The sequence below is a fragment of the Gymnogyps californianus genome, chromosome 1 (genome assembly GCF_018139145.2).
Source record: "Gymnogyps californianus isolate 813 chromosome 1, ASM1813914v2, whole genome shotgun sequence".
Classification (NCBI taxonomy): Eukaryota; Metazoa; Chordata; class Aves; order Accipitriformes; family Cathartidae; genus Gymnogyps; species Gymnogyps californianus.
Window position 1 is genome coordinate 62946326 of NC_059471.1, and position 26334 is coordinate 62972659.

Sequence of the window (26334 nt, forward strand, 5' to 3'; positions counted from 1 at the left end):
CTTAGTAAAGCACCAAATAAAAAATTCTTCTTTCCCATAAATTATCTAAATTTATGGGACAGGTTTAAGAACACCAGAAATCACACACTGTGAAACCACAAATCACAGATCACAACACGGAGGTTGTTTCTAGACCAGCCAGGGATGAAGAACAAGGCAACTGAGGTAATAGAAAGAGTGTTTTAATTAAATGAAATTACATTCTTTTTTTTTCCCCACTTAGTAGCAATGCCCAGATCTGCATGGAGATCTGAAACAACCAAAAAGAATTGTTCAGGCCACTCACCAAAGAACAGGTAGCTTGGCAAACACTACGTTGGGTGAGCTGCAGAAAGTTTAGAGAGAAGATAAATATACTAATTTCAACTACTAGCAACTAACGGTTTATCCTTGTTTGTAGTGACAAAAGATGAGACTGACACTGAAACCTTCACTTTTTAAAAAAATGAAATTGTTTTCCGAAATTTAACTATCAGCGGTCCCAAATCTGGACCGCAAGTGCTAAAACTTAAATACATTATGAATAGTTGCACAGAGTACTGTCAACGCGTTGTCTGTGTTTCTATCCACAGACAATAAAATCACACCCTAACTTTTCTCCTGATATTATAGAGACTAAGAAAGGATCTTTAATAAAAAAGACAAAAACCTGCTGAACTTGCTCAGTTAATACAATTTAGGACACAAAGACAGTAATGACAAATGTATAAAAAAGGTTTACCAACAATTTTGCGTTTTTCTAACATGTCTGCTTTTTATTCGTCCTACTTGCAAAGTCAAGGTGGCAGCAGAATTTTGAGGAGTTTCTCAACCTAAAGGCCATTCAGAAACTCTGATTCTCTCAATCTTACTCCACACATTTCTTCAAATTAAGATAGATTCTTTTTCTTAAACTAAAGCTTATGGAGTGTTTACAAATACTCTTGAAGCCAGCCTTTTTTCCCTCTATCCAAACACGAGGCAAAACTGCTATGTGAAGGAAAAGACAAGAATTCTCCCTTCTTCTTTTCCACCTCTCATCTTCTTGTTTTTTAAATTAAGTCCTATGTTGTATGTCTCAGGATTTATATCTAAACAGGATCCACAAATTATATTCTGCACAGCAAGTAAGCAGCAATGCCCTCCCCAGTCAAGCTAAAACCAGAACAAAATGAAGTAAAATAAAAAACAGGCCTCTTCTTGCCTGGAAGGAGACAAAGGCTCTGCAGTGAAACTTTGTGATTCACTTTTCTAACCACTGTTCCAAAATGTATCTTGTCCAAATGCGAACGGCCTGACTTGTGGTACTTAGATGGGACTCATGATATAAAGGGATCTTTATATAATTCCCCATAAAAGTCTCTACTTGTATCCATATGTTAAGAGAAGGACAGATTTTATTACTGTTTCAGGTTTTTTTGGGGGGTGCAATGTGGAGGACATAAGCAAGACAGAGGCAATCAGTTCTGTACTGTAATATACCTTGGTATACACCAACTGTTTAATTCCAGGCACACCTCTGGAAATCCGTAGACTCTCCGTCCCACATCTCATGTCATCTGACTGAGAAGAACTGCCCAAGTATTAAGCACAAAATAGGGAGAGAGTTCTTGCAAAGTTTCCTACATTCAGAATGATTCTATTAATTCCAGGGAGACGTGGCATCTGTCTTGGTTTCGGCTGGGATGGAGTTAATTTTCTTCTTAGTAGCTGGTGCAGTGCTGTGTTTTGGATTTAGTGTGAGAATGATGTTGATAACACTCTGATGTTTTAGTTGTTGCTAAGTAGCGCTTATCCTAAGCCAAGGACTTTTCAGTCTCCCATGCTCTGCCAGTAAGCAGGTGTGCAAGAAGCTGGGAGGGAGCATGGCCAGGACAGCTGACCCGAACTAGCCAAAGTGATATTCCATACCACAGAATGTCACGCTCACTATATAAACGGCGGGGGGGGGGGGGGAGTTGGCCGGGAGGGGCAGATCGGGCATTGGTCAGCAGGTGGTGAGCAATTGTATTGTGCATCACTTGTCTTTTCTTGGGTTTTATTTCTCTCTTTTTTTGTTACATTCCTTTACAATTATTATTATTATAATATTATTATTATTCTTAGTTAGTATTTTATTTTATTTTACTTTAGTTATTAAACTGTTCTTATCTCAACCCACAAGTTCTACCTTTTTTTCCGATCCTCCTCCCCACCCCACTGGGAGGGGGGAGGGGGAAGCGGCTGCATGGTGCTTAGTTGCTGGCTGGGGTTAAACCACGACAGCATCATACAACAAGAATACAGGTGGTAAAAAAAGTGCCCTTTATGTCAACAAAGTCTTTCCATAAAGGGAAAAAGAGACAGCGAGCAAGACGGAGTTGGAAAGTATCAAAAAAGCTGTGAGCTCTGACGGGTTTCTGCTGCCTATCATTTTAAAAACAGCACCACTTTATCTCTGGGTTAAGGAATACCACAGCTGAAGTGTACTAAACAGTAAACTATTTGCTGAATTATTGTCCATTACAGAAGGTCACAGCATCCACCCACCCACAACAAAATCCTACTTCCTTCACTGCTGTCAAATGTCCCTTTTCAAAATACTCTTGGAAAGATTTAGAGATTATTAAAAAAATAAAAAATAAAAGCATCTCAATACTGTATCACTACGAATGACAATTTAAGTCTTTCATTACAGTTAAGCATTTCTAAAAGTATTTCAGTTCTAAATTTCACATACTCTGAGAAATGTTGTCAGATAATGATCTACTGCACACATGGTTGCTTCTAGTTTACATAAACAAATTATATATTTGTGAGTGCTGAAGTAACTGTGGCAGATGTAAGCCCACTAATTATGATGTATTCAGCGTATATCAGAAAGTATGCATCTAGAACAGATTACTAGCCAGTTCACCAACCACAAACAAGTATTTTACGTAAATTTATCCTTTCTCCCAGCACACTACTGGCAAAAGCCTCTCATGGATGGGGAGAAATATCTGCCCACTACCACAGCAAGCTTTGCTTAACAGTTCAGCTGAACAGAACTAATAGAATTACTTAGCATTCAAGTTACACTCATTGTTGCTAATGACAAGCGGGCTTGCTGGAAACAAAAGCAGAAGCTTTAAATGAGGACCTATTGTCTGTATTGTACAAACTCAACACCACTCTTCAAGGATGTTCATCTGCCTTGAAAATCTCTCTGGTTTCTGTCTGTAGCACTTGGATAGGAAAGGGTTATAGTGAAAGTTCATATTAAATAAATAACAAACCTCTTGCTCATTCTACTGTCACTAATTGCATGCAATGATATTAATGACCCAGTAATTGCTATACGAGTAGCACTGAAGTGGAAAACATCATTTTGAGGCAGAGTTCATCTCTAGGTGGTAGGACTTCACCAGTGACTGAGTTAATGCCTAGTGACAGTTTAGAATATAACACTATAGATGAGAAAATGTGCCAGTCTCATGGTTATAACAGTTTAGATGGACATGATGTTATTTGCTTTGACCACACAGAGTCCAGGAGTAACCCCAATAAAGTGCCACAGTCAGAGTTTGCCCTATAGATGAACCTCATTCCTTTCAGGGGAGATGCTCTGTACTATAACAATCTAGAGCAATTTTCCACATGTTTGCTTCAATAAAAGAATACCTTCATCTCCTGCTTTTACATCAAGCACAACAAAAGTGTGCTTTATTGCAAAACACAAAAAGCTATTTACATCATCTAACTATCCTTCAGCAACACAGAGTTTGGCACCTTAGTACTGAGATCAATTATGATACTATTGGATGACTGTGCACTTGGCAAAGATGATCAGAAGTTAAGCACTGTTTTGATTGCAGTATGCTTATGCTTGTGTTTAGAACTTCAAAATACCCACGGAGTAAAACTTAATGAGGGAACATTGCTGAAATAAAGTAATCTGAATTTCCAAGGTGCTACAGGACCTCTAGTTCAAATACTCACCATAAGAAACTAAGGAGTTTAGCTTCTTTAGAAATTATCACGTAGGCCCACCTTGGTTCATTTTAAGAAACTCCGATGGGACAGGTATGTTAATTCTCCAGTGTTTGGAATTTGGAAAAGTCATAACTAGACAGGAGAACGGATACTTTTAATAATTACGTTCATACAGTTTTTAATATTTCACTAGTTATTTAATATTATAACATTATTAAGTTCTTTTTTTTTTTTTTTTTGCAATGTAAATTATTCAATTAATGTCTTGATTCTGCTACCAAATCTGCTGTGGCAGCCTCTGGACGGCAGGCGGAACAGAGTTTCAGCACAGGCTGGGGCTAAACACCTGGAAAGCAGCTTTGCAGAAAAGGCACTGGGGGTCCTGGTGGACACCAAGCTGACCATGAGCCAGCAACGTGCCCTTGCGGCAAAGGCGGCCAACAGCCTCCTGGGCTGCATTTGGCAGCGCACCGCCAGCATGCAGAGGGAGGTGGTCCTTCCCCTCTACGCAGCACTGGTGAGGCCACAGCTGGAGTGCTGGGCGCAGTCACGGGCTCCCCAATACAAGACAGACATGGACGTACAGGAGCAAGTCCAGTAAATGCTCATGGAGGTGACGAAGGACCTGGAGCACCTGTACAGGAGGAGAGGCTGAGGACTTGGGACTGTTCAGTTCGGAGAAAAGGAGGCTCAGGGGGATCTCATCCATGTGTATAAATACCTGGTGGGGGGAGAAAAGAAGGAAGAGCCAGACTCTTCTCAGCGGTGCCCAGTGACAGGACAAGAAGCAACGGGCACAAACTGAAATACAGGGAATGCTGTTTAAACCCGAGAAAACCTTTTTAAACAGGAGGGTGACAGAGCACTGGACCAGGTTGTCCAGGCAGACGGTGGAGTCTCTATCCTTGGAGATACTCAAAACTCAGCTGGGCACGGTCCTGGGCAACTGGCTGCAGCTGAGCCTCCTTGAGCATGGGCTTGAGCAGGGGACTAGATGATCTCCAGAGGTGTCGTCCAAACTCAACCATTCTGTGATTCTGCGATCAACTGCACTGTTGTGGTCTAATGCATTTCCGTGCTAACGCGAAACACTGGAAAAACAAATCCTTCTCGGTTTCCCTGGCAGGATTTGGATTCAGACTTCTGTTTCTCTCACAGCAGCTCAGTGAGAACATAAGGACTAGTCTGCTGCTGCAGTTTAGTTATTTTTGCTGTCTTCATCTACTGAACAGAAACCAGATAAATCATGCTAACAAAGATCTGAACATGCTTTTTAAAACCAGCCTTATCAGCCTAATATGGACTATTCTCCAAGAACTGCTAAGACTACCTTAAGCCTAATCCTGCTTTTACTCACAGAAATATTCGCATGATTTCCTTGGGACTGAAAAAAAACAACTGGAAGACTGCCCATTAGGGCTTAGTTTTATAGTCTGATTTATCAGAAATAAATCCTGAAATATTCTTCCTCCAAAGTTTCCAGGATTGACTAAAGTCAGGAAAGTAAGTCCAAACTGACATTTAACCCTGTTTTTCAACCATTTCAACCCAGTGTTTTAGCTAATGCAGCTCTCAGACAAAAGTACATTTCCCTCCAATCCAGCTATGTAAAGACTTTAATGAGGCAAACAATTTCAAGTATTTAAGATCAATTTCATTAAAGCCTTTATAAACACTTATGCAGTTCCTGGTCTTTTATTTTAGGACTTAAAATACTGTAGTATGTACCAGATATAATACAAGCAACTGTATAAAATAAAGACTGATCATCCCACTTGATGAGATAAATGCTCATCACCAAACTTACGTACAAAATGAGTCAAATGTGTTTCAGTATGCCAGTGCACTTCTAAGTTTCAGTTTAGACAGATACTTTCCTCATAGCATGGCATGTCTCCCCAATACATACTGCCTTGACTTAAACAGTTACTCATACCCTGCATATAAAGCACAAAATACACACTCAACCCAAACTTCTTCTGCATGTAGTCCTATTCAGGATGTATATGTACATCTAAGAACATATACAACTTGTAGAAGATCACGGTTTAAGCTGTTTTTTTGCAAAGCACTTCAAGTGTTCCTTATTGCTGATATGTATACTATATATATAAAGACTTCTAAGTGAGAATATTGTATCTTTCTTTGTGAATGTACTGTATTTCCAGTATTTACAAACTGTTTATGAGGAACTAAAAAATATTAAACAGCTTCCTGTGAAATTTTAAAACCCATTTAATTCCTGAGTATTTCCTGAATAATTCTTTCTTCCAGTCTGAATAATTATTCTTCATTTTCATCTGATTCCATATCTATCCGGAATACTTGGGGGGGGTGGGGGAGGATAAATGTATTTTTTCACAAGATGCCATCAATTAACAAGCTGAGCATTCCTATCTTTCATTTCCTTCCCTTAGGAACAGAGGAATAATAACAGATTTCCTGCTGAACTATCTCTGTCTACTTTAAAGGAGATAAACGGTCGGTATTGCCTAGGTAATGGCACCGAATATGAACAAAGTCCATCAATCTAAAATAGCCTTATTCTCTTACAAGACCTGTGTGGTCTGGGACAAAACCCCACAGGACTGTGACTCCATTAATCCTGTAGGTCTTAGACTCTGTTAGAAATCTGAAGCTGCACAGACAGTGATTTTTTTCTCCAATAATATTATTTGTACGAGCTGTATTTATATTTAATTCAACAAGAGCTAAGTGGTATTGCTGATATATCCCTTAAAAGACTCTCAGCAAAGTCAAAGCCTGACCTCTGGGTATCATTTTACACTAAGAAGAAATAATTTATCTAACTTTCTGAGGAAGGAGGACAAGAAAGGAAAGCAAAAAATGTGATCTTTGTACAACTGGAATCGGGGTGGCTATTATCACATAGGCTTTCATTAACACCACCACCACTAAAAAATAAATAACAATAGATTCCTGGCCCACAGTGTCTTTAACAAAAAGCATGAAAAATGTCTGTGTTGCAAAAGAAATGGAACTGAAATTCTGATACAGTTTTTGTCCCTGTTTTGGCTAGCTCAGAATTAACCTCCAAACAAAGGAAAACCTACTGTTTCCTTTCATGTAGCCCTCGCTAGGTGTTTGGGAGGTTGCAGGAGGCTGCGGACCAAAACCTGCCTCAGAGAGGTGTCAGAATGCCCAGCCAGCCAGCTTAGCCAGTGCTTAAAGTGTTTGGTCAGAATACTAAAATAACATTTTAATGTAAATCTATTTGGCCACGCAAAGAGATTTATTCTTCCCAGCTGGGCCATATTTCAGGGCACAATCTATATTGTCCTTTAATGTGTTCTTCCTCAGACAGTTATTGCCCTTTAATTGTAACAGAATGACAAAGTGAAAACATAAAAAGCCTTGTGATTTTTTCAAACCCAGCTAATGTTAAAGTTTCAGAATGACTGTTTCGATTTTAAAAGCCACAGTACTATTAAAGCAGTTATCCAAAATGTAGTGCTACTAGCCAATATAAACCTTTAAATCAGCCAGGGTTCAAACGTATATGTATGTTTTTTAATTTAACCCAGAGGCCAATTATGTAAGTGGGTCACTTGAAAAAAGTTGACAAAAAACATTTAAGGAAAGCTGCATATTCCATTTTGCCAATGTCAAAGCCAATGAGCATCATTGAGCAAGCTTGGCTAATGAGGTCGCAGGCAGAGCAAGCATTTTAGAGGAACCTTTTCTAGGACCATTCTGTAGCCCCTTCTCAAGCCTCAAGCCATTCTTGCACAAATTTTGAACAGGTGAAGACTTCATTGCAGGTGACTTATTTTTTAATGCTGATGATGCCAGCCCATAATCTTCATTTTACTTATGCAAAGGAAGAGACGAAGTGAGCAGAGCATGTGCTTGCTCGGCCAAACTGTCTCAGGAGCGTGATGGTGGCTCGAAGGCAAGCGGCACTGTTCCCTTCCCTCTGGCGTAGCTTCCCGCAGGCTTCCTCAGGGCGCTCCCTCAGTGCAAACCCAGGGTACCGCAGCACTCTCTATGCCCTCTGACTAAAGGCCAAGTTTGTTGGGACGGCTTCAGGACAACTCCTGTTCACCGAAAGTAAACATCTTTGGCATATTATATATGCTTGTACTATGCTAACACATCTCCCCCCCATAAAAGAAACGCTGCATCTGAGAGAGGTATTGAAGCAGTTACACCATGACCCAAGTACTTGCAGATCAATCCCCTAGTATTGAAAAGATACTCATTGCTCATTCTGAGCAATCCACAACAGCAGAAAATTGTACTTCATTCCCTAACCATGCAAAGACATAAAAAGACTTTTTAATGCAAATATCAGAGTTGCAAATCTGCACACCCTTCTGCTTAACTTTGCCCTTCGCACAGATATTTATGTTGTTGGGCATGATGTATCTTCCTTCATGTATCTGATTAAGGATTTCCTTAGAGACTTATGATATGTTAGCTAAATGGTCGCATATTTTAGGATAATCTAACATTAATACTTCTGAGATCTCAAGTACATTTGACCTTCTCCAGTTCTGCTGAAAAGAAATCGGGTAACTGTAGGAAAATGAATCTATTAATTTCCCAGGAACCAAAAATTGATGATAGCAAAGAAGAGAAAAGCAAGGACACTCTGTTATATCATTTATTCACTTTCACAATACCATTCAGTATCATCTTTCCAAATACTGCTGTTCACAGAATTAACTCTTTGGATCCTGATACTCATATTGAGGAATATCTTGCCAAGAAATGGATTAGATTATTTTTGGATTAAAGTACCATTAAATGTGAAAACACATATCAGAAACTCATCTAAATTTTTACTTTTTTAGAGAATTGTGAATTGTGAAATGAGAAAATTTGCATCTTTTATATGCTTAGACCTAGGGAAGTACTGAGCAGAAAAGATCTACTTCTGCTATACCTATCATGAATACATCTGGATGATATAAGAATTATGGCTTGAAGAATTCCTGTACAATCACATTTCCCTAAAGGTATACAGGGTTCAGGAAGCTGCTTCATCCTGTGTTATTATTCCTCATCCCAAAATGACTAACCCCCTAATCTGAATAGAGATTTTACTGTTTAATACAGCTCCACAAACCACATACTATTACACTGGAAAAACAAACCATGTTTTCAAATAATGGCAAGATGATAAAGGTACATGACGATGCACAAAACATTTAAAGGGCTGACAACAGCCTGCCAGCATAAACAGCGTGAGGTTAGGCTGTAGACGCAGCCATAGCAAGCACTGCAAAGATGCTGGGCTCAGTAAACTCTTGTGTCAGGTTTGTTTGATGCCCCTTAGTCGAGGGAATACAAGAGCCTAAAATACTTCAAAATCAAAAGCTGGCACATAAAATGCATCATTGCCTTCACTTCATAGCACTCCTACCCCCCCAAAAAAACCCAACAAATCAAGACAAAACTCAAAACTCCCAAACAAACAGAAAAAAAGAAAAGAAAAGAAAAGAAAAGAAAAGAAAAGAAAAGAAAAGAAAAGAAAAGAAAAGAAAAGAAAAGAAAAGAAAAGAAAAGAAAAGAAAAGAAAAGAAAAGAAAAGAAAAGAAAAGAAAAAAGAAAAGAGAAAAGAAAAGGAGAAAAGAAAGGAAAGAAAAGGAAACGAAAGAAAGAAAAGAAAGGAAGAGTAGTATCGGAGTCGGTGGGAGATCCAGTGCATTCCCCTTTTGGGCCCGAGCACACCTGTTAAATTACAGGTCTGGGAATAGGGATGTATGCAAACGATTTATGGCCCGATTTGCATACATGATTAAGATTATTATATTACTTATAAAAATGACAGTAAACGTCCTGACTACCAAAACTTGCATCTGACAAGGCTATGCCAGGTCATGAGCTTTTGAACACAAACTGTTAAAATCCTATCTAGCTCCAGTATCTCTGTAAAATGGTGTCCTAGCTGAGCCCTGGCCTAGTTTTCTATCCCTCTTAGTGTTTCTGAGACCGACATCACTGAGTTCATTGTTTTCTCCCTGAATGATAGAAAAGCGAGAGTTTTAGCTTCAGGATGGCTGGGTTTTCAGGGTTGGGGTTTTTTTTGTCCAACCTATTAAAATGTATGGGTACCCCTGCTGCAGCTTGGTTAGTATGCTAGCAATATAGCGATAAATTAGCCATTTGTTTATGCCAGAATGAGCAGGGAAAATAATATCCTAAGGCACTTCAGTATTACTGCAAGGCCTGTGTGATTTTTGAGGCATTAGGCTGAAGGCTGAGCAAGTTCTTTCAACCAAACTATACTGTAATCTTCCAGGAAATGCAACGTCTATTATGTCTTATTGCTATAATGAAATAATTATACAAAACTAATGAAAATGAGACATATTTAATAATTCTCTGGGTAAATCCATGACATAGATATGACAGAACTGACAGGGTATCACAGAGCTCCATTTGTGCCCATAATTTTCAGGTAATAATTGTAGCAGTGCCATTTGTTCCACTACAGCTAGTCTGCTGTGGATGTTTTTAAAAGCAGCACTAAATACTGAACATATTTCATCATTAAAGCCAACTATTTGAGCGTGGTCATTTTTATGCTACACATTTTCACTGGAGTTACAGACAACTATCTCTCAACGTCTAATCTTGCAGCTTTTATCCTGGTAAATCTCACTGGATTTCAGTGGGAAGTTTGTCAAAGTTAAATGCTGTGTAAGTGGGATCAGGTTTTTATATGCCCCCTGACTAAACAGAGGAAGCGCCTATATTAAGTGATCTTTTTGTCAAACTTTAAAAACCAAAAAATAGTGTTTTGTATCTCCCACAACAGTTATTTACTGATTTCTACTTTTAATATTCAATACAGTGAATTCTTACTTGGTTTCTGTGACATACAACCTGTTTTATACACAGTGTGTGCCATTACGGATATAACTGGGAAGTGAGCATTAATTTATATTAAATGAATTTCCATTTCCATTTTAAAAGTACTTGCTCAGAGCACTTGTAAAATTACCAATATTTTTAACTAAGAAATGAAGAAATATTTAGAGTGGCAGACGTTCCATGAAATAGTTATCAGCCCTCCAATTGTCAAGGAGGTGGCAGAAAGAAGACACACCAGTATCTAACTTTCTTGTAACTGCACAAAAGCCAACGCACAGAATTTGTCTATCTCCCAGTAACTGGTGATCCTTGCTCAAGACTTCAGAAGTCTTCATTGGGCTAAATGAGATCCGCAGGCCATAGTATTACAATGACAAAACCTAAACTAATGTAAATTGTTGTTGTACTGCTGAGGTCTCAGCTTATGCTAACTCCTGATTCACATCATTAACTTTACACATCATAAGTAATTTGAATCACTAAACACGGCAGTTACCTCCAGACTCGCTTTCAGCCATAAATCCCTGATCAGACTAAAACTCACACAAAGTTCATATTGTTGGACACAGGCCTGTGTCACGCACATTCTTTTTACAAGTCCAGGACCATGAAAAAGGAAGAAATGCAAGATCACGCTAGTCTAGGTTTTGCCCAAGAACCCTCCTAGATACTGTATGGACACCGTAGGTATGTATTGTGGCTAGGCATGCTCAACTAGAGCCCACCAGTAACCCCTGTGGGGAAATTACACTGTCTAAGCTGGCACCGAAGTGGCCAAAAGGTGTTTCCTCTGAGAATCCCTGTACCACCTGGAGCAATGGCCAGCCATCTCACTTAGGATGCCTCAGCTCAGAATGGCCGGGCCACCCTACTCCTATTCCTGGCGTAAGAGCACCCGAGGGCAAGGCCAAGAGCATGGCACATCACCACAGCTGCGAGCAGCAAACACGTCACGGTTTAGCTGCACACAACTTTCAATGTGAATACAGGACACAACATTGTGCGCAAAAGGAGAAGCCCTTTGCAGGCATAGAAGTACAATCTAATATGGTTTACACAAACCAAGGAAAAAAGAGACAGAGGCCCCATGGAAGTCAGGAATAATGTCAAAAATACGCTGGCAAGAAGATATTTTCAGAGAAAAAAATACAAACCCATTCACATTCTTCTTAGTTTGCTTATAATATACAAGACAACATACAAAAGAACGAACAATTATATTTAAAAGAATGAATAACTGAAATTTTGAACTTACATATGACGTAATAATCTTTGTTCTTCTGAAATTCCAGGCCCCAGAGATTGGGACTGAACTCTTGAAACTTGATGGTAAACTTAACGTCTTGATCTGGCTTGGCACAGTTGAGTAGAGGTGTATTGTCCTTTTTAATAGCACAGCTATCTGCTTGGTCTTTATCAACCATGTAGACCTTATAATATTCATACTGGCCAACAGTTTTAGAGTCCACTTTTGGGCATATAATATCCAGTTTGTCTCCTATCTGTGGATATAGTACCAATCCTTGTCCAGGAAGGAATCTAAAACAGAAAAAAAAAAAGGGGGGGGGGGGGGGGGGGGGGGGGGGGGGGGGGGGGGGGGGGGGGGGGGGGGGGGGGGGGGGGGGGGGGGGGGGGGGGGGGAGGAAAAAAGGGAAAATTTGAGACACTTGATAAAATCTCATCCAGAAAAGTAGCAATTGCAGTGGACAGAAAGGAACAAACACACAGTTTCCAAAACCAAAATGACAGACGGAGCAAACCAGATCTTAATAGTTTGGGCCTGACTCAATTTAATATCAACAATATGTTTATTTAGATCTTGGAAATTACAGATGGATTGAGTCTTACAGTTCTTATCCCAGTTCTGGGAACTCTAGTAGGTTTTACAGCTCTGGCAGGCACTGCTGTTTCTTCCACATTTGGCCATTTACAGCAGCTAGTACAATGTCTGGTGGGCTACAATCCTGTTTTTCTGCTTTGGTAACATTTCTACTATTCTTGCACATATTTTGCTAATTTTGGACATGGGAGAATGACAAGAATAATCTTTCAAACCCCCCCGAGCAGCCATGTGGGAAAGGAAACAACTTAGACTTTAAGAGTTAACAACATATTAAGATGCTGATTGATATTACTAGTATAACACCAAGGAACGTCAGTCACTCACCAGGATCATGCTTACAGACCTGGGGTGGACAGAGATCTACCTGACCCAAGGACCACACATGCTTCTGATAAAACACTTTTCCAAGGCAGTGTGACCGCTACACTACAATGATTTCTTCTCTTCATAAACTCCACTATTACGGTCATTATTTTAGCTCTTTTTTTATTTCTTGTGCTACAAGTGAAACACGGCTGTGCTTTTGCCTTAGCATAGATGAAGACTTCTTACACAAACTGGCAGTGAGCTTTAATGTTTGGGGTTAGACTCGATATTGTATCTTTCCTACTTGTATTAATTAATAGGAAAACTTCACCACTACTTCATGAAAGAAAAATATAAATAATTACTTATAGTATTGATTCATCCACAAAATGGGGAGCCTTGTTCTCACAGGACAAAAGCCACAGAAGGTTTGTTTGTTTCTTTCTCCGTAAGATATATTTGTTCCAATTAAGGCCAAGAAGTGCATGTTTTAGAACTACAGCCAACGACACAACATCCTCGAGTGCACAGACCTAAAAGACTGACTTTCTTTCCTCTTTCTCCTGCCTGCCAGCCTTTTCCAAAGATCTTCCTTAATGGAGAATCGGCTTGAAAAACCAACTGAAACAATTGCCGCCTAATGAACACCCTTCTCCAAGTGCTAGCATTTAAACAGCACATGTAGTAAATCTAGCTTATTCACAGGCAGCCTTCCTGGAAACTTTAAATTAGAGTATTAAGGCCCAAGCAGAACAAAGCTGGAGGCGTCAGTGACCTCCAGCCTCTGGCTTGGCTAAAGGAGCCCACCAGCATGTAGTAGTGCTGAGGGAGAACTTACTAAATTAAAGGATGATGCGATGCCCCAAATTTCGAACCCATCGTTTACAACTGCTCGCTCCCACATAATGCAAGTTTATGATCTGTGCTAATTGAGCGGGATTATTTTCAGTCACAAAGCCTGTGTAAGAATTATATTTGTTGTGAAGCAGCACGTAGCAGGACAAAGACATGTAATTACAGATTTAGGGAAAAAGAACAATGAAATGTTATGGCAAGAAAAGCGACTGTTGATGTATAAATCACTGCGCTCTTTTGTGTTGTGCAGTGTAATTTCCAGACTACAGAAACTAGGCTTGGCCACGGCTGTTCAAACTGAGATGCACTGGAGACAGGGCGAAGCTGCGCCTCCTCCTCCAGTTTCTGGACACGCCAAAGGAATGCAGTGACTACCACCTCCCGAAAGCTGAAAGGGTGAAACAAATGGAAAGGTGGAAATGCATCCTCCTCGGAGTCACCAGCCTGCTGAGGGACAACTGAGGGAGAGGCCAGCTCTGCAAGGGCGCCAAGGAAATGAGGGGAGGAAGACCCCAGCCAGCTAAAGTTCCCAAGGGAGCAGCACGGATCCTGACTCAGGCTCTCCTCGGGGATCACTCTGACCAGGCAAAGGCAAAGGGACAGCTTCTGAGCTAACCTGCGTCCCCTGTGACTGACTTTACCACCTTGTCTGACCACAGCCCCATTCTACTTTGCTCCTGTGCAGCAGTGTTGTTCCAGAAAGATGAAAATTACTCGTATTCCCCCATCTGCATGCCAGGACAAAGGCTGGTCACTGTATGATCCCACCGCTGCAAATATTTCTTCTTGCCAGTAATTCTTTTTCATGTAACGGGAATGTGTAATATGAAACACATGAGATTTCAGAGGACCGGATCTTTGTTTTTAAATTAAGCAATTTAGATTCCCATGCATAATAGATATGAAATTCATAAGCTTAGAAACATGCACCTGTCTGTCATTATCAATAATATGACCTAAAAGCTGCCGTGAAAAACAAAAAAACACTGATTCTGATTTTAGATTTTGTGTATATATATGTGTGTGTAATGAAGCAGCAGCGGTATACGTTCTCCATGAAAACGCTGAGCGCAAGCAGGATGGGTTCAGAGATGGCGTGCCAGGCAATCCTCAGAAACAGCTTACCGGAGAGAAAGCACACTTGTGTGCCTTGGTTAAGTAGCCAGGAATTGCTCCATAAAAGGTAGAGGACAGAACCACCCCCAACAGACAGCTAAAACACATTTTACAAGAGCTTTAAACCGACGCACTCGTTAGACTTTATGGCAGGGAAATATTCTCGCTATGGCTCTGAAGTCTGTACCGTTTGAGAACTAAACTCAGTAAATCTCCTTCCACTTCAGTTTCTGAACTTGTAGGATCTAATGCTGATGGGATTAGGAAAGAAAAAAGGCTGAAAAATGAAAGGATTAATCTGAAAAATTGATTGTATTGAAATTTTTTCCACAGTTTGCAGTTTTGATCGTGACCTTTGCAAGAAAGATGTTTTTCCAATTTACTTTCCTTATTTTCTTACAACAATAAAGCACAAATATGGATGGAGAGAATAAAAAAGTTTCACCTCATGCATTTCAGTTCAACCACAAAATTTACAGTGGCCGATTAGTAGCAGGCATGATTATTATCCCTGCATTTATGTAATACTTTTGCTACTGTATTTTCATAAAGACTTTAAATAAACCATTTGCTGGGTACTAAGCATTTTCTGAAGCTATTTATTAAATGTCAGGAGGATTAAGACTACTGTTTTATGATCTTATTTTTGAAAACCTTATATCTGAGAAAAAAAAAAAAAGGACAATGTACATTCAGCCTTGGTAGATGTTAACAAAAACTTCAGGATTAATCCTGAATCTTTACTTCTGCAAGTGCTGATGTAGCCTTAAGCATTCTGGGGTAGCATCCACACTTATGAAATGTTTGCCGGATGGCATCTGTAAAAATAAAGTTAATGAATTGGCTTTAAAAGTCTGATCAGAATGTGCTTTTAATTAAGTAATCCCCGCCCCCCCCCCCCCCCAACCAGAAATATAATAAAGACAGAGCAAGAGGTTTTCAGAATCCTGTGACTGATGCCGAGGAGGCTACATTACTCCAATGGTTGCTTGGGACAGTGACATGCTTTTTGAGCAGTCAGTATAGCAACAGCACTGGAACCACTGCTTTCCATAAAAAGCTAACTTTCTAACTTTCTGCTTTTCAGCTCTAAATGTTCTTTACTGGGAAACCTACATACCAATATAGGCCCCTGTACCCCAACAGAAACTTAGGAGAAAAGCTTAGTGAGTTTCCTGACTCATTTCTGTCAGCAGTCAGATACAGTGAGACTAGAGCACTCGAAGAATCTTGCTCACAATTAATAATCCTAGTGCTTACTGTGAGAAAGCACAGAAAAGTATATTAAGTACAGTAAAAGCTGTACAATGAAATTCGTGCACTTTCTGTCTGGCACTTTTGGATACAGAGGGCATTTTTACTGTCAGCCCAAAATTGGTGTATTGTGGGTGACATTTGACATCTCTGCAAAGCCCATGGATGTGAATCCCTCCCACGTGTCCAACTAGTCATGCAGCTTATCAAATAACAGCAACAGGCAGAGCTCCCAAACCTTTTTAAAAGTAAGTATTATATTAGATCAAAAAGTCACAATGAAACATGACCAGAAAATAGGAACAGAGTAGTCTGTTCCTCACTCCCACCAATGTTACAATAATTTTCTGTACCACACTGTTTTTAAGGCCCAGCAGTTCCTGGCACTAATGTACCCTTACTGGTCAAAGTCCTAGAGAAGTTAAATTTGATTTTGAAATTTTACAAAAAATAAAATTTATATTATGCACATTTTCCAAATAATTTCTTAAGAATCTACTCCTTGTTTAGAGAAAGTTAGCACATTCAACCACATTAAATTATAAAGGAGTTTTCCTCAATGATAATCACTCAAACCTGCCTAATTTCATAATAGTAAATTCCCCCAAAAAATTAGAACTTTACCTGTCAGCACTCTCCTTCACTAAGAATATTCTACTATTCCTTACTACACAGACATTTATGAAACTGTAAAATTATCAACAGATAAAATTCTTAGAGAAATAAATTCTTAAAGAGATTTTGTTAAACAATATTGAGTGATGTAACAAATGTGTTGTCACGCTTTTCCCAACTTGCAAAACTATATATATACATACAAACTATAAATACATATATGCACACTTAGCTTTAACTATATCCTAGTAATTATAAAATAAATGCAATTTTAGAAAGCATGTTAGTACTTGTTGCAAGTCTTGTATATGCAACTGGGGAAATAGTGCCAAATTTCTGTGCTTTAATACCTTACCTGAACTAATTGGTGCAGGCAGTTAGCTTTAAATTAATGTAACAAAAATAACCCTAAAAATGCGAACAATCAAGATGCTCCTTAAAATGCAGCCTGAAACCTTCTGTTGGGGAATCCTACCCACTTAACTTTATGAAGTTTAACTACCAGCCTGACTATAAAGTTATTCATTGAAAAGTTTTATTAAGGAAATGTCATGAATACTAATAACACAGTATGTTAGTCCGTTACTTGTACAAGTGCAAACTGAAACAGAATACAGAATAGCATTCCACGTACAAGTCCTTACTGTTTAAAAAGAATGGTTATTAAATAGTACATGTATTCATCATCTGGCTTTTGAGAAAATAACAACATACATATTTTGAATATCATTTTGTCCACAGGAGAAATGTTTAAGCAAGGCAAAAGTCCCACCAGCTTGATGCAAAGCAAATAAAAGTTCCAGGAAAAGGTCCTAGTGATTTCAGTGAAGTAGCAGTGGGCTAATCACAGTTTACTGATTCCCAAAGACTCTGAACTGAATAAAATCCAAAAACATAGACCAGAGCTCTCTGTAAGAGTCCTTTGCTCCGTACAGAGCTTTCACATTAGTTTCTGTCATATTCAACATCATATACAAAGATATGCCATGTGGATATAAGGTATATACCCAGCTGTAAACCTGAAATGCTTTTTTGCAGAAGCAGTGATTTTATAGGACAGATCTCACTCCAGTTTAAATGGATTAAGTGAACGTGAATTCAATGAGAAGAGACTGTAACTGCTGTGGAACAAACAGAAAAAAAACCTTCATCAAAAAAGATTAATGTAGAGTCTCTGTCTCAAAATGGGTACGGAATTTGGTTAAAAAGAAAGGCACTACTCGTATGTGAAGTCTTTGCAAGAAAAATTACCATAGTGTGACACAGCAAGATGACAGACTGCCTTTATACACAGACTAGCGAATGAAACTTGGAAAATAAAAGAAGTACAGCATTTCATATTATTAAAATTCTTTTAAGTGAGTTTTGGAAGATACTTTTCTTTGCCAGTGCAGTATTATTAAATTATTTTAATACTACAACAAAGTTTTACAGAACATGCTAAATAGGGATGTTTTTGAATTTAAAAAAAAATTTAAGAAGTTTAATCTGCTGACCTTTATTTGTATGTAACATTTTTCCACACAGTTAATGAAACTATTCATGTAAGCAGTGGTTACTCGCATTAATAGGGCTTGCAGGCTAGAAACTAAATGGAATTCAAACAAATAAATAAACAAATATATTCATGCTCATCCCTTAAGATCTTTAATGGTAAGTACCACATTATACAAAGCCATATTATAAAATACCATAACACAAGTTTCTGAAGCTGCAGCTTTTGTATTTCTCACTTCCATTGGAAGGGAAGAACCCTTTTTCGGGGTTCAGGCTCTTCTGCAATAAAACCTGCAGCAAGCCCACAAATGCTTTGAAACAGTCCCCTGAAACTGTAACTAATCTCCTTCCCAGGGTTTGTGGTACCTCCTTGTCCTCCCCCTTCCTCACCTCCAAAGGAGCTCATCTTCTTTCGTACTACCTGGGGGAAATGCTTGCAGTGCACTGAAAAAGGGAATGGTGAAGGGTTTATTTTGTTTTAATCACCACTCTGGACACAAAATGGTAGTGGTGCCACCATTTTGTGTGTCTCAAGTAGCCATGCAAATGGACGCCGTTCTCAGTGCCTTTTCCTGGACCTATTCTTATTGAAATTGGTTGCAAAACTTCCATTGACTTCAGTAGGGCAAGACAACGCAATGTGTTTACAACTGAAATCTTAATAACCTACACAAGAATGATTCTGCAGCATTATTATGTTTTTTCAAGATTTTAAGCGGACAGGGAACGAGGAGCATGTATGAAATTTTAGCTGTTTCATTTATCAATTCATTGCACTACCTTTTGCAAAATACTAGAGGAAAGCATTTAAAATACAACAAAGGATTTCTAATAGGCGTAAAATAAGGATGGGCTAAGAGTGCATACACTTCTCCCCAAAGAAAACATTTTTTTGCATGGACCTGCAGGATTTGACAGTCAAATTGTACCATCACATCACAGTCCTAAAGGCACAGAGCTCCCACTATATAGCGAGACACCCACAGACACCATCCCTCTTCCAACACGTCAGAAAATGCCCTGACCAGTCTCGTAGGAAGATGTGTCATGAGTTTCCTTCACCAAATAACTCGTGTGACTATTGATGTTGCAGAGATACAGACACTCACTTCTTCGCTCCATTCAGCTTAGGATGGTCACAAGTCTAAAGGTGCCTTGCACTTGAGAGAGCACAAAACCTGCAGCTAGGACATGATATTTGGCAAGAACCGTACCCCCTTCACCCTTCACGTATACGGAAGGTCATCTGCAACCCGGCACCGAACACATCTTATTGGAGACACTCTCTCTAAGGCAAAATCTGGTTCCTTAAAAGCTGTGATGTACGAGGTTACAGATGTGATCTCATTCCGTGGAAAAAGGAAATGAGCCAAAGGAGGTGCCACAGACTCTCCTTCGGGGCTACCTCAATCCTGGGCTCTGGCAGAGGTAGCTGACTCTGCAATTCCTGTCCAGGGGATCGTGGCATCTCGGGGTGACCATGGACTCGGAGGTGCCAGGAGCCCCCTCTCCCCAGCCCACCCCGCCGAGCAGAGGCAGTGCCCTGCTTTCAGTCCCCCAGCGTGCAGCTGCCAGAAGGGTTTTGCTGTAAGACAGTGTATCTGTTTCAACTGGACGCCATCTCTGCCTGCAAGAGATGGTTTAGTTTTGCTAGAAAGCTGCCCTTTCCCTCGCTGCCTGGCTCTCACTCGCAGAGCAAAGCAAAAAAACCCACTTACATAACTAAAACCTTCAGATCAACTTGTGCTTCACCCCTCCATCCCCAACGTAAATCCAGGGTGCAAAAATGCATGTATGGTTTTCCCCCCGTAAAAGGGAAGCATGTTTTCCTCTGCCTTAAAAAAAACCCTCTGAGAGCAAACACCTATCTATCTGTTTGGTTTTTCCTCTACAATGGGAAACAAGATCTGGGCTTTTTGCACAAGAACGTGCAGCCTGGCTTAGAACATTTACCACACCAGTAAGGCTTGAAATGCTGAAAAGATGTATGATTCGATTTTTTACTAAAGTTGACATAGGATTTTTTTTCAAAAAAATATAGATTTTATATTCAGTTTTCATACATGACCTCCACATAAAGCACTATTAATAGCAATTAACTTTTTGTATTATTGTGCAGAAAGCAATTACTGCTCTGCTAAAAGTACTTAAAGCACTAGAGAATTCTGATCCATTTACTAAATCAATTCCGGTTACCACAAAAGAACCGCTAATGTGCTTCAGGACAGTCTTCTAACTAAGAAAAAAAAAAAGGGATGGATATGACCAATGTTCTATTTTAAAGTGTATTATATTAACATTTCATCAGCATTTACAGAAATATGAACCCTCACAACAGTGCTGGACTTACTCAGCTTCAGCAAACAGGGAATCACTCCTCACATCATTGCTCTCTCTCTCTCATGCACAAGCATGGAAACACACACAGGCACATTCTCCTTTTATTGCATTTCAGCAGAAACATGCTTTCTACATAGAGTTTAAAAACTGCAAGTGGCTGCAGTGGAGAGTAGCAGCCAATCTGTATAAATGGCTTATTCTGAGGAATTTCTGAAAGAGAAAACACTCAGTAGGTGCATTGTAATTAGTTGCTCTTTCTAGTTACCTCTTGACAAATGATGCATGCGGGTCTGGATGAGAGCCCAACTCTTGACCCATGCCACCACTACACACTTTAGTACTTCAAGCAGAAACCCCTAGCCTCAGCATTCTTTTCATTTTGTTTTTCCAGAAACGCAGTGCTAGTAATGCACAACATGAGAACCAGACACGATTAGCAAAGTTGGAATTCTTTCAGAAGTGCTTTGTATAGCTATGTCCTAAATATATCTGAGGAAAGCTTCCTGCCTTCGATTCCTTCCAAATACATAGCATGTTTCAGGACTGGGTTAAAGGACAGAACATGGAAATACACAGAGCAAACACTGTTCCCACAATGCTTAACAATACGCTTTGGCGACATTTGTAAGCCTTTCAAACAGAAGATATTCATGTGATCATTATTTTACATACGGGAGATTATAAGCCTATTGAGAAATGCAACTTTTGCCACAAAAAATACCCTTAAAAAATAAACATTTTTTGGATAGCACTTTACTGCCCCCTTTTGCACTTTAACATTAGAACAGGTTTCAACATGAACATACATCTGAGAAACACTGTGAAGATACGGGGTAAAACGACAGGGCATCATGTTTACGCACTAGTAAGCTATCAGGCACTGCTTTGGGGACATCTTCCACTCACCTACCCTATAAACAAATGAAACATCTAGCTTTCATTGTCTCTAATCTTCCATGGAAGAGATCAGTAATGGATGGTTTAAATTACCATCTTCCATTTTAATCTGCATGTATATGGGCAACTGGGAAAGAAGGGGATATTGCTCATTAACACTAGTTGTCTCTCTAGCACAATTTTCTAAAGCAAAGATCATCTGCAACTTGAATTTGGTTTTATTCATCAGGAAGAAAAGAATGACAAAGGGCTTCCCAGTCTGAGGCCATTCATGCGTTAGCAATCCCTTAACTGAAAGGATGGGTGTATCCCTCAGAAGAAAACTTCACAAACTGGCAGGCAAGAATATTTTCATGAAAGGTGAAGACAAGAAGCCTAGACATTCAAATACCCCGCAAGCCTACAGGCATAAACCCGTTCTGCAACTCCGCACTGCAATTACAGTCAGTACAGAATCCATGTATGTCTGTGTGTGTCCACATATATCTACAAAAGGTAATAAATCTATAGTCTAGTGGCCAGTTATTTACAAAACACTAATTCATTATGACAGAGCCAGAGGGGGACCCATCCCGCCCCAACCCTCAGCTTCCATTTGACAAAGTCCATGTGCTGCTGTGTACACTTATATTTAAACTTAATCCATTTTCCTCTGTCATCCTACAATTACAATACAAGTCACAATAATATTAAATTTCACTGCCTACAGCATTGCACAATTGAACCATTACTGTAATGAAAACTGACTCCCTTTGATATTAACACTGGTGTTTTCTCTCATTTGCTAGCCATGAAATACAGGAAGAGACCAATGTTGTTTTAATTAAAGAATTGTTGTTCAAAATATGCTACTGGGAATATTAAAGTAGTTCTTTGCTCTCACAGCAAAGATAATCAGGTATTTATATGGTTTGGATTTTTGAAAAAAAGAAAAATGAAAAAAATCTGTGCCATGAATTCAGTGTAACACAAAACCACTGCTCTACTTGACTTGTGTTCACAGAAGCAGGGTGTGCCAAATCCAAGAAAGATGGCGCTTTATTGAAAAGATGCAGAGCAGTAGTTAGCATGGAATGGAAAGTCAAACCAAACCATGTGTGCTTCACACACAAGTCACTAAAGTCTTTGCTTTTAGAAAGCTAACATAGAGCAGCTGGCATTTGCCAAAGAACTACTTTTCAAAAAGGGCACTGTAAATCACAAGAAAGAAACAATAAAACCAGATTGTTCTATTGCTGTGCTATTCTGTGCTCTACAAAAACAAATGTCTTATGTCAGCCACAACACAAGGATACCAACCAAAATTTGCAGTCTTCCTTCTCTTAACAATAATTTGTTCACACCTGTACAGTCTTGTTCCAAGACATGCTCCAAGCAAAGTCTATAAAAGAGGGCGGGGACTGTCTTGTTACTTGATGAGACATTAATAATCGGTGATTATATCTCAAATTCAAAGAAAAAATCTCAGCTGCTTTGCAGTTGTTAGAAAATATATTATTGCATACCATTTGCCTGCATAACTAAACACTGGAAGTAGAACAAGTTGTTAACTCACAACTTTCAGGAAAAGTTATGCCAAATCAATAACAGCATTGTATGACAAACCAAGCCTATTTTGGCAAATCACTGTTATGCAAAGATTTTTAGAATCCAGTTACAACTGTCTATCACTCCTGTACCACATCCTTTTTCTATTAAAAAGACAGTTTTCAGGTGAGAGAAAATGACCTTGAGCAAACATCCAAATGGGAGATCTACAATCAGTCCACACTTGCATCTCACATTAAACCCAAGATTCAGCCACTCACAAGTGTGGAGATCCTATGTTCTTATATTAAATACCAACTTTTCCAAAGTTTGACTGACTTGCAGAAGCAGAATAAAACTGGGTGGCCGCTGCCACCTCCAAGGCAGTAGTAATATCTGACCCACCAAGAACCAGCTTTTGGCCCACTGCAGGTCTGAGCCTCTCAAATTAAGCTAAACTGACACTGGAGTAGTTTAAAAACTCCTGTAAAGGTCCAGAAGTGCATTCAACACTAGATTGGACAACCCTGCCCCGGGTAGAAGAGTCTATCAGAGGGGTTCAGCAGACAGCTGGGGACAGCGGGAGCTCCGGCCACTCAATTTTAACCCGCTGCCCTGGGCCTGCGAGACACTGGCATTTTCTTCAGCCTCTACCGCAGGGAGGCTCAGCCTGCGCACCCGTTGCAAACTGGGTTATCTCTCAGGGGGGTAAACCTGGGCTCTTGGGAACAGCTGGGTCGCTCTCAGCGATCAGTCGCCAGTGGAAATGTGCTGCTGGCATTACATCGAACCGCAAGCAAAAGCACAGAAAACTTGGTTCCAGGAGAGCTACCGGTGCAGCCAGACCTCCAGGAGCAAAGCTGATGGACCCGCTCAAGGTGTCCCAGGCAGCACAAGGGATCACCACCAGTATGGCTATGCCGACTACTGGCAAGCTACATGAAAACTAAGACTCCTTCCAAATGCAGACAGGGCTGTAGCTTCTGACATAATTTTCTGATATTTAAAAAAAAAAGTAATGAAGCTTCAGAGAGATCTGTATTTGTCCAACCCCAAAAAACCTTTTCACTCTGGCCTTGGTTCAAGACAGCTCATGCTTAAATTCGTCCTGCTTCAGCAAAAATATTCAGCATTCAGCACATGCTTAACATGGGCTTTTCTGAATAAGGTTGGTTTCCTGAGTCAGGCCCTAGGAGCACAGTGCCGTCTTGCTCGCCTTGCTGTCACAGACTGATCCACAGAATGGAAAAGACTATAATAAGCAATAAATTTATGAAGATTCGGCTTTTGTTTTTCTTGAAAAAGTGCCTGAAAACTGTCTGATAGAAGGAACAACGATTACCACTAAAAATCATCTCTTTTAAAATATTTATCACGCAGACCAGTAATCTTGCCTGCCAACGTGCCCTTCCCTGTTCAGCTAATCTATATAGCTTGGAAATACCTTGGAAAAAGAAAACCCAAAAAAACCCTAAAGGTCAAGTGTTGAGCAGTGATTAAGCTAGACTGCTTCTGAACTAAACTGAAATTAATTAAACATGAAGAAAGCAACTGAAGTGTGGACAGTGAACGCTATGGGATTGCAAATCCTCAAAAGGAGTCAAGATGTTCCCAACTCCAAATTTACACTTCTATCCAGTCAGGTATAGAAACCAACGGCTGCTCAGGCAGTAGGTAAGCAGATGGCAAGCACCAGCAAAAATGAAAATGTGAAACGATGCACCACTCGGAAGAGTCAGAAGCGCAGTTATGTGTGCTTTCATCAGTGCTCGCTGCATAGGTTCCTTAAACAAACTGCTTCAAACTTGCAGAACATCAAAAGCCAGATGGGTCTTCCTGAATGAATCCACAGGCAAGGAGCCAGGATTCCCGTTTGCTGCAGAAATAGGCCTGGACTTGATTTGAGTCTTCTTAGCTCTGACAGGCTGGAGTCTGGCAGAACTCCCAATCCGAAATAAAATAGCATTCAATTGCAACTGGGCTTTAACTAATAATAGTAATAATAAATTTTAAATCCCTCTTATTAGCTTTAACATGCACTTCCCTCTACAGTGCATTGTTCACCTTTCCCACTGCTGTTCTTTGGTTTGGGTACCTAAGTAAATGCACCATTCAAACAAAAGCTAACAAAACAGTGAGAAGTAATTTGCAGCATCACAGATTTTTCAGCCTAACGTATCATTCCACCATCTAACCTATCCTCCTGTGTAAGACAAGCCATATAATTTCTCATTTTCTGTTGACACGTGTAAAACTTGATTATGCTTTAAAGTGTACATAGCTCTGAATTCTACTAAATAAAGTCTTGTAAATCCTATTTTAGCCACTAACCACGAGACATTTAAAAAGAACACTATAGGTAGAAAACCCATCTTATAGTTATGTATATGCCATACATCAGGAATGATTCACCTAGCAACAAAATCCTCTACTAGCCTTTATCTTTTTTGGCTTGGAACCTACGTTTAAAACCAGAAGAAAGCATAGACTATTACATCAAAGTTTAAATCAGCTGCATTATAATTACCATGCTGATACCTCAATAAACACTGGGTGTTGGCTGGCCAGGATTGCCAAAAAAGATAGAGGTCCTGCCCTTATTCGCTGTCTTTGACAATGTATATAATCACATCAAAGGAAAGTTCTCTGCATCACAGTTAATAGGAAAAAAAAAAAATGTGGATGTTCTCTTTCCTCGAGTAAAATGATAGATTTTGCTCATTATAAGATAACTAAAATTTTGCCTATAATGAAAAAACAATTATAATGTAAAGCCCTTGAAGGCTAATGTAATACTGAAATCACTGGAGGTATTTTCATGGAGTTGAACAGGAGCTAGACAGAAGCCTTGAACATGTTTATCTACTTGCAACTAGAAATATAAAATACTAAATGACATTTTCAAATATGGAACTTAAAATTACCTATTGTAATTCTGCATTTAAGTCTGCTTGAAGATTTTTGAAAATCAGGCTAAGATTAAACAGGAATTTACAAGCACAAAAACATGATAAAAAATAACAAATAATTCAAAATGACACTGAAGACATTTCAAGTTTAGGGAATTTCTGTGTGTATGTTTTATAGTTTCAGCTTTGAAGATCTATCTGTCCTTGGGGGCGGAGGAGCAACGGCAAAACTGTTTTTTATTCTGCCATTTTGTTTTCATACTTGGCTTTCAGAAACATACTGAGTGCAATGTGCTTGTTTTCTCAAAGCCTCTCCACTGTTTTGTGTTTGGGTCTTTTTTCCCAATTAGGGAACAGAAGTGCAAATTGCAAAACCTCTGCGTTTTAAGTACATCTTCG

General features: G+C 39.5%; 1 protein-coding gene across 3 annotated transcripts in view; it reads right to left on the reverse strand.

Annotated features, from left to right (window-relative positions):
- The window catches only part of EFNB2 (ephrin B2), a 45662-nt gene that overhangs the window by 11614 nt on the left and 7714 nt on the right, over window positions 1–26334 (reverse strand). For all 3 annotated transcript variants that reach the window (XM_050909958.1, XM_050909966.1, XM_050909950.1), the window contains exon 2: window positions 12032–12315. In XM_050909958.1, coding sequence (XP_050765915.1) covers window positions 12032–12315 — 284 coding nt within the window. The remainder of the gene's footprint in view (window positions 1–12031; window positions 12316–26334) is intronic.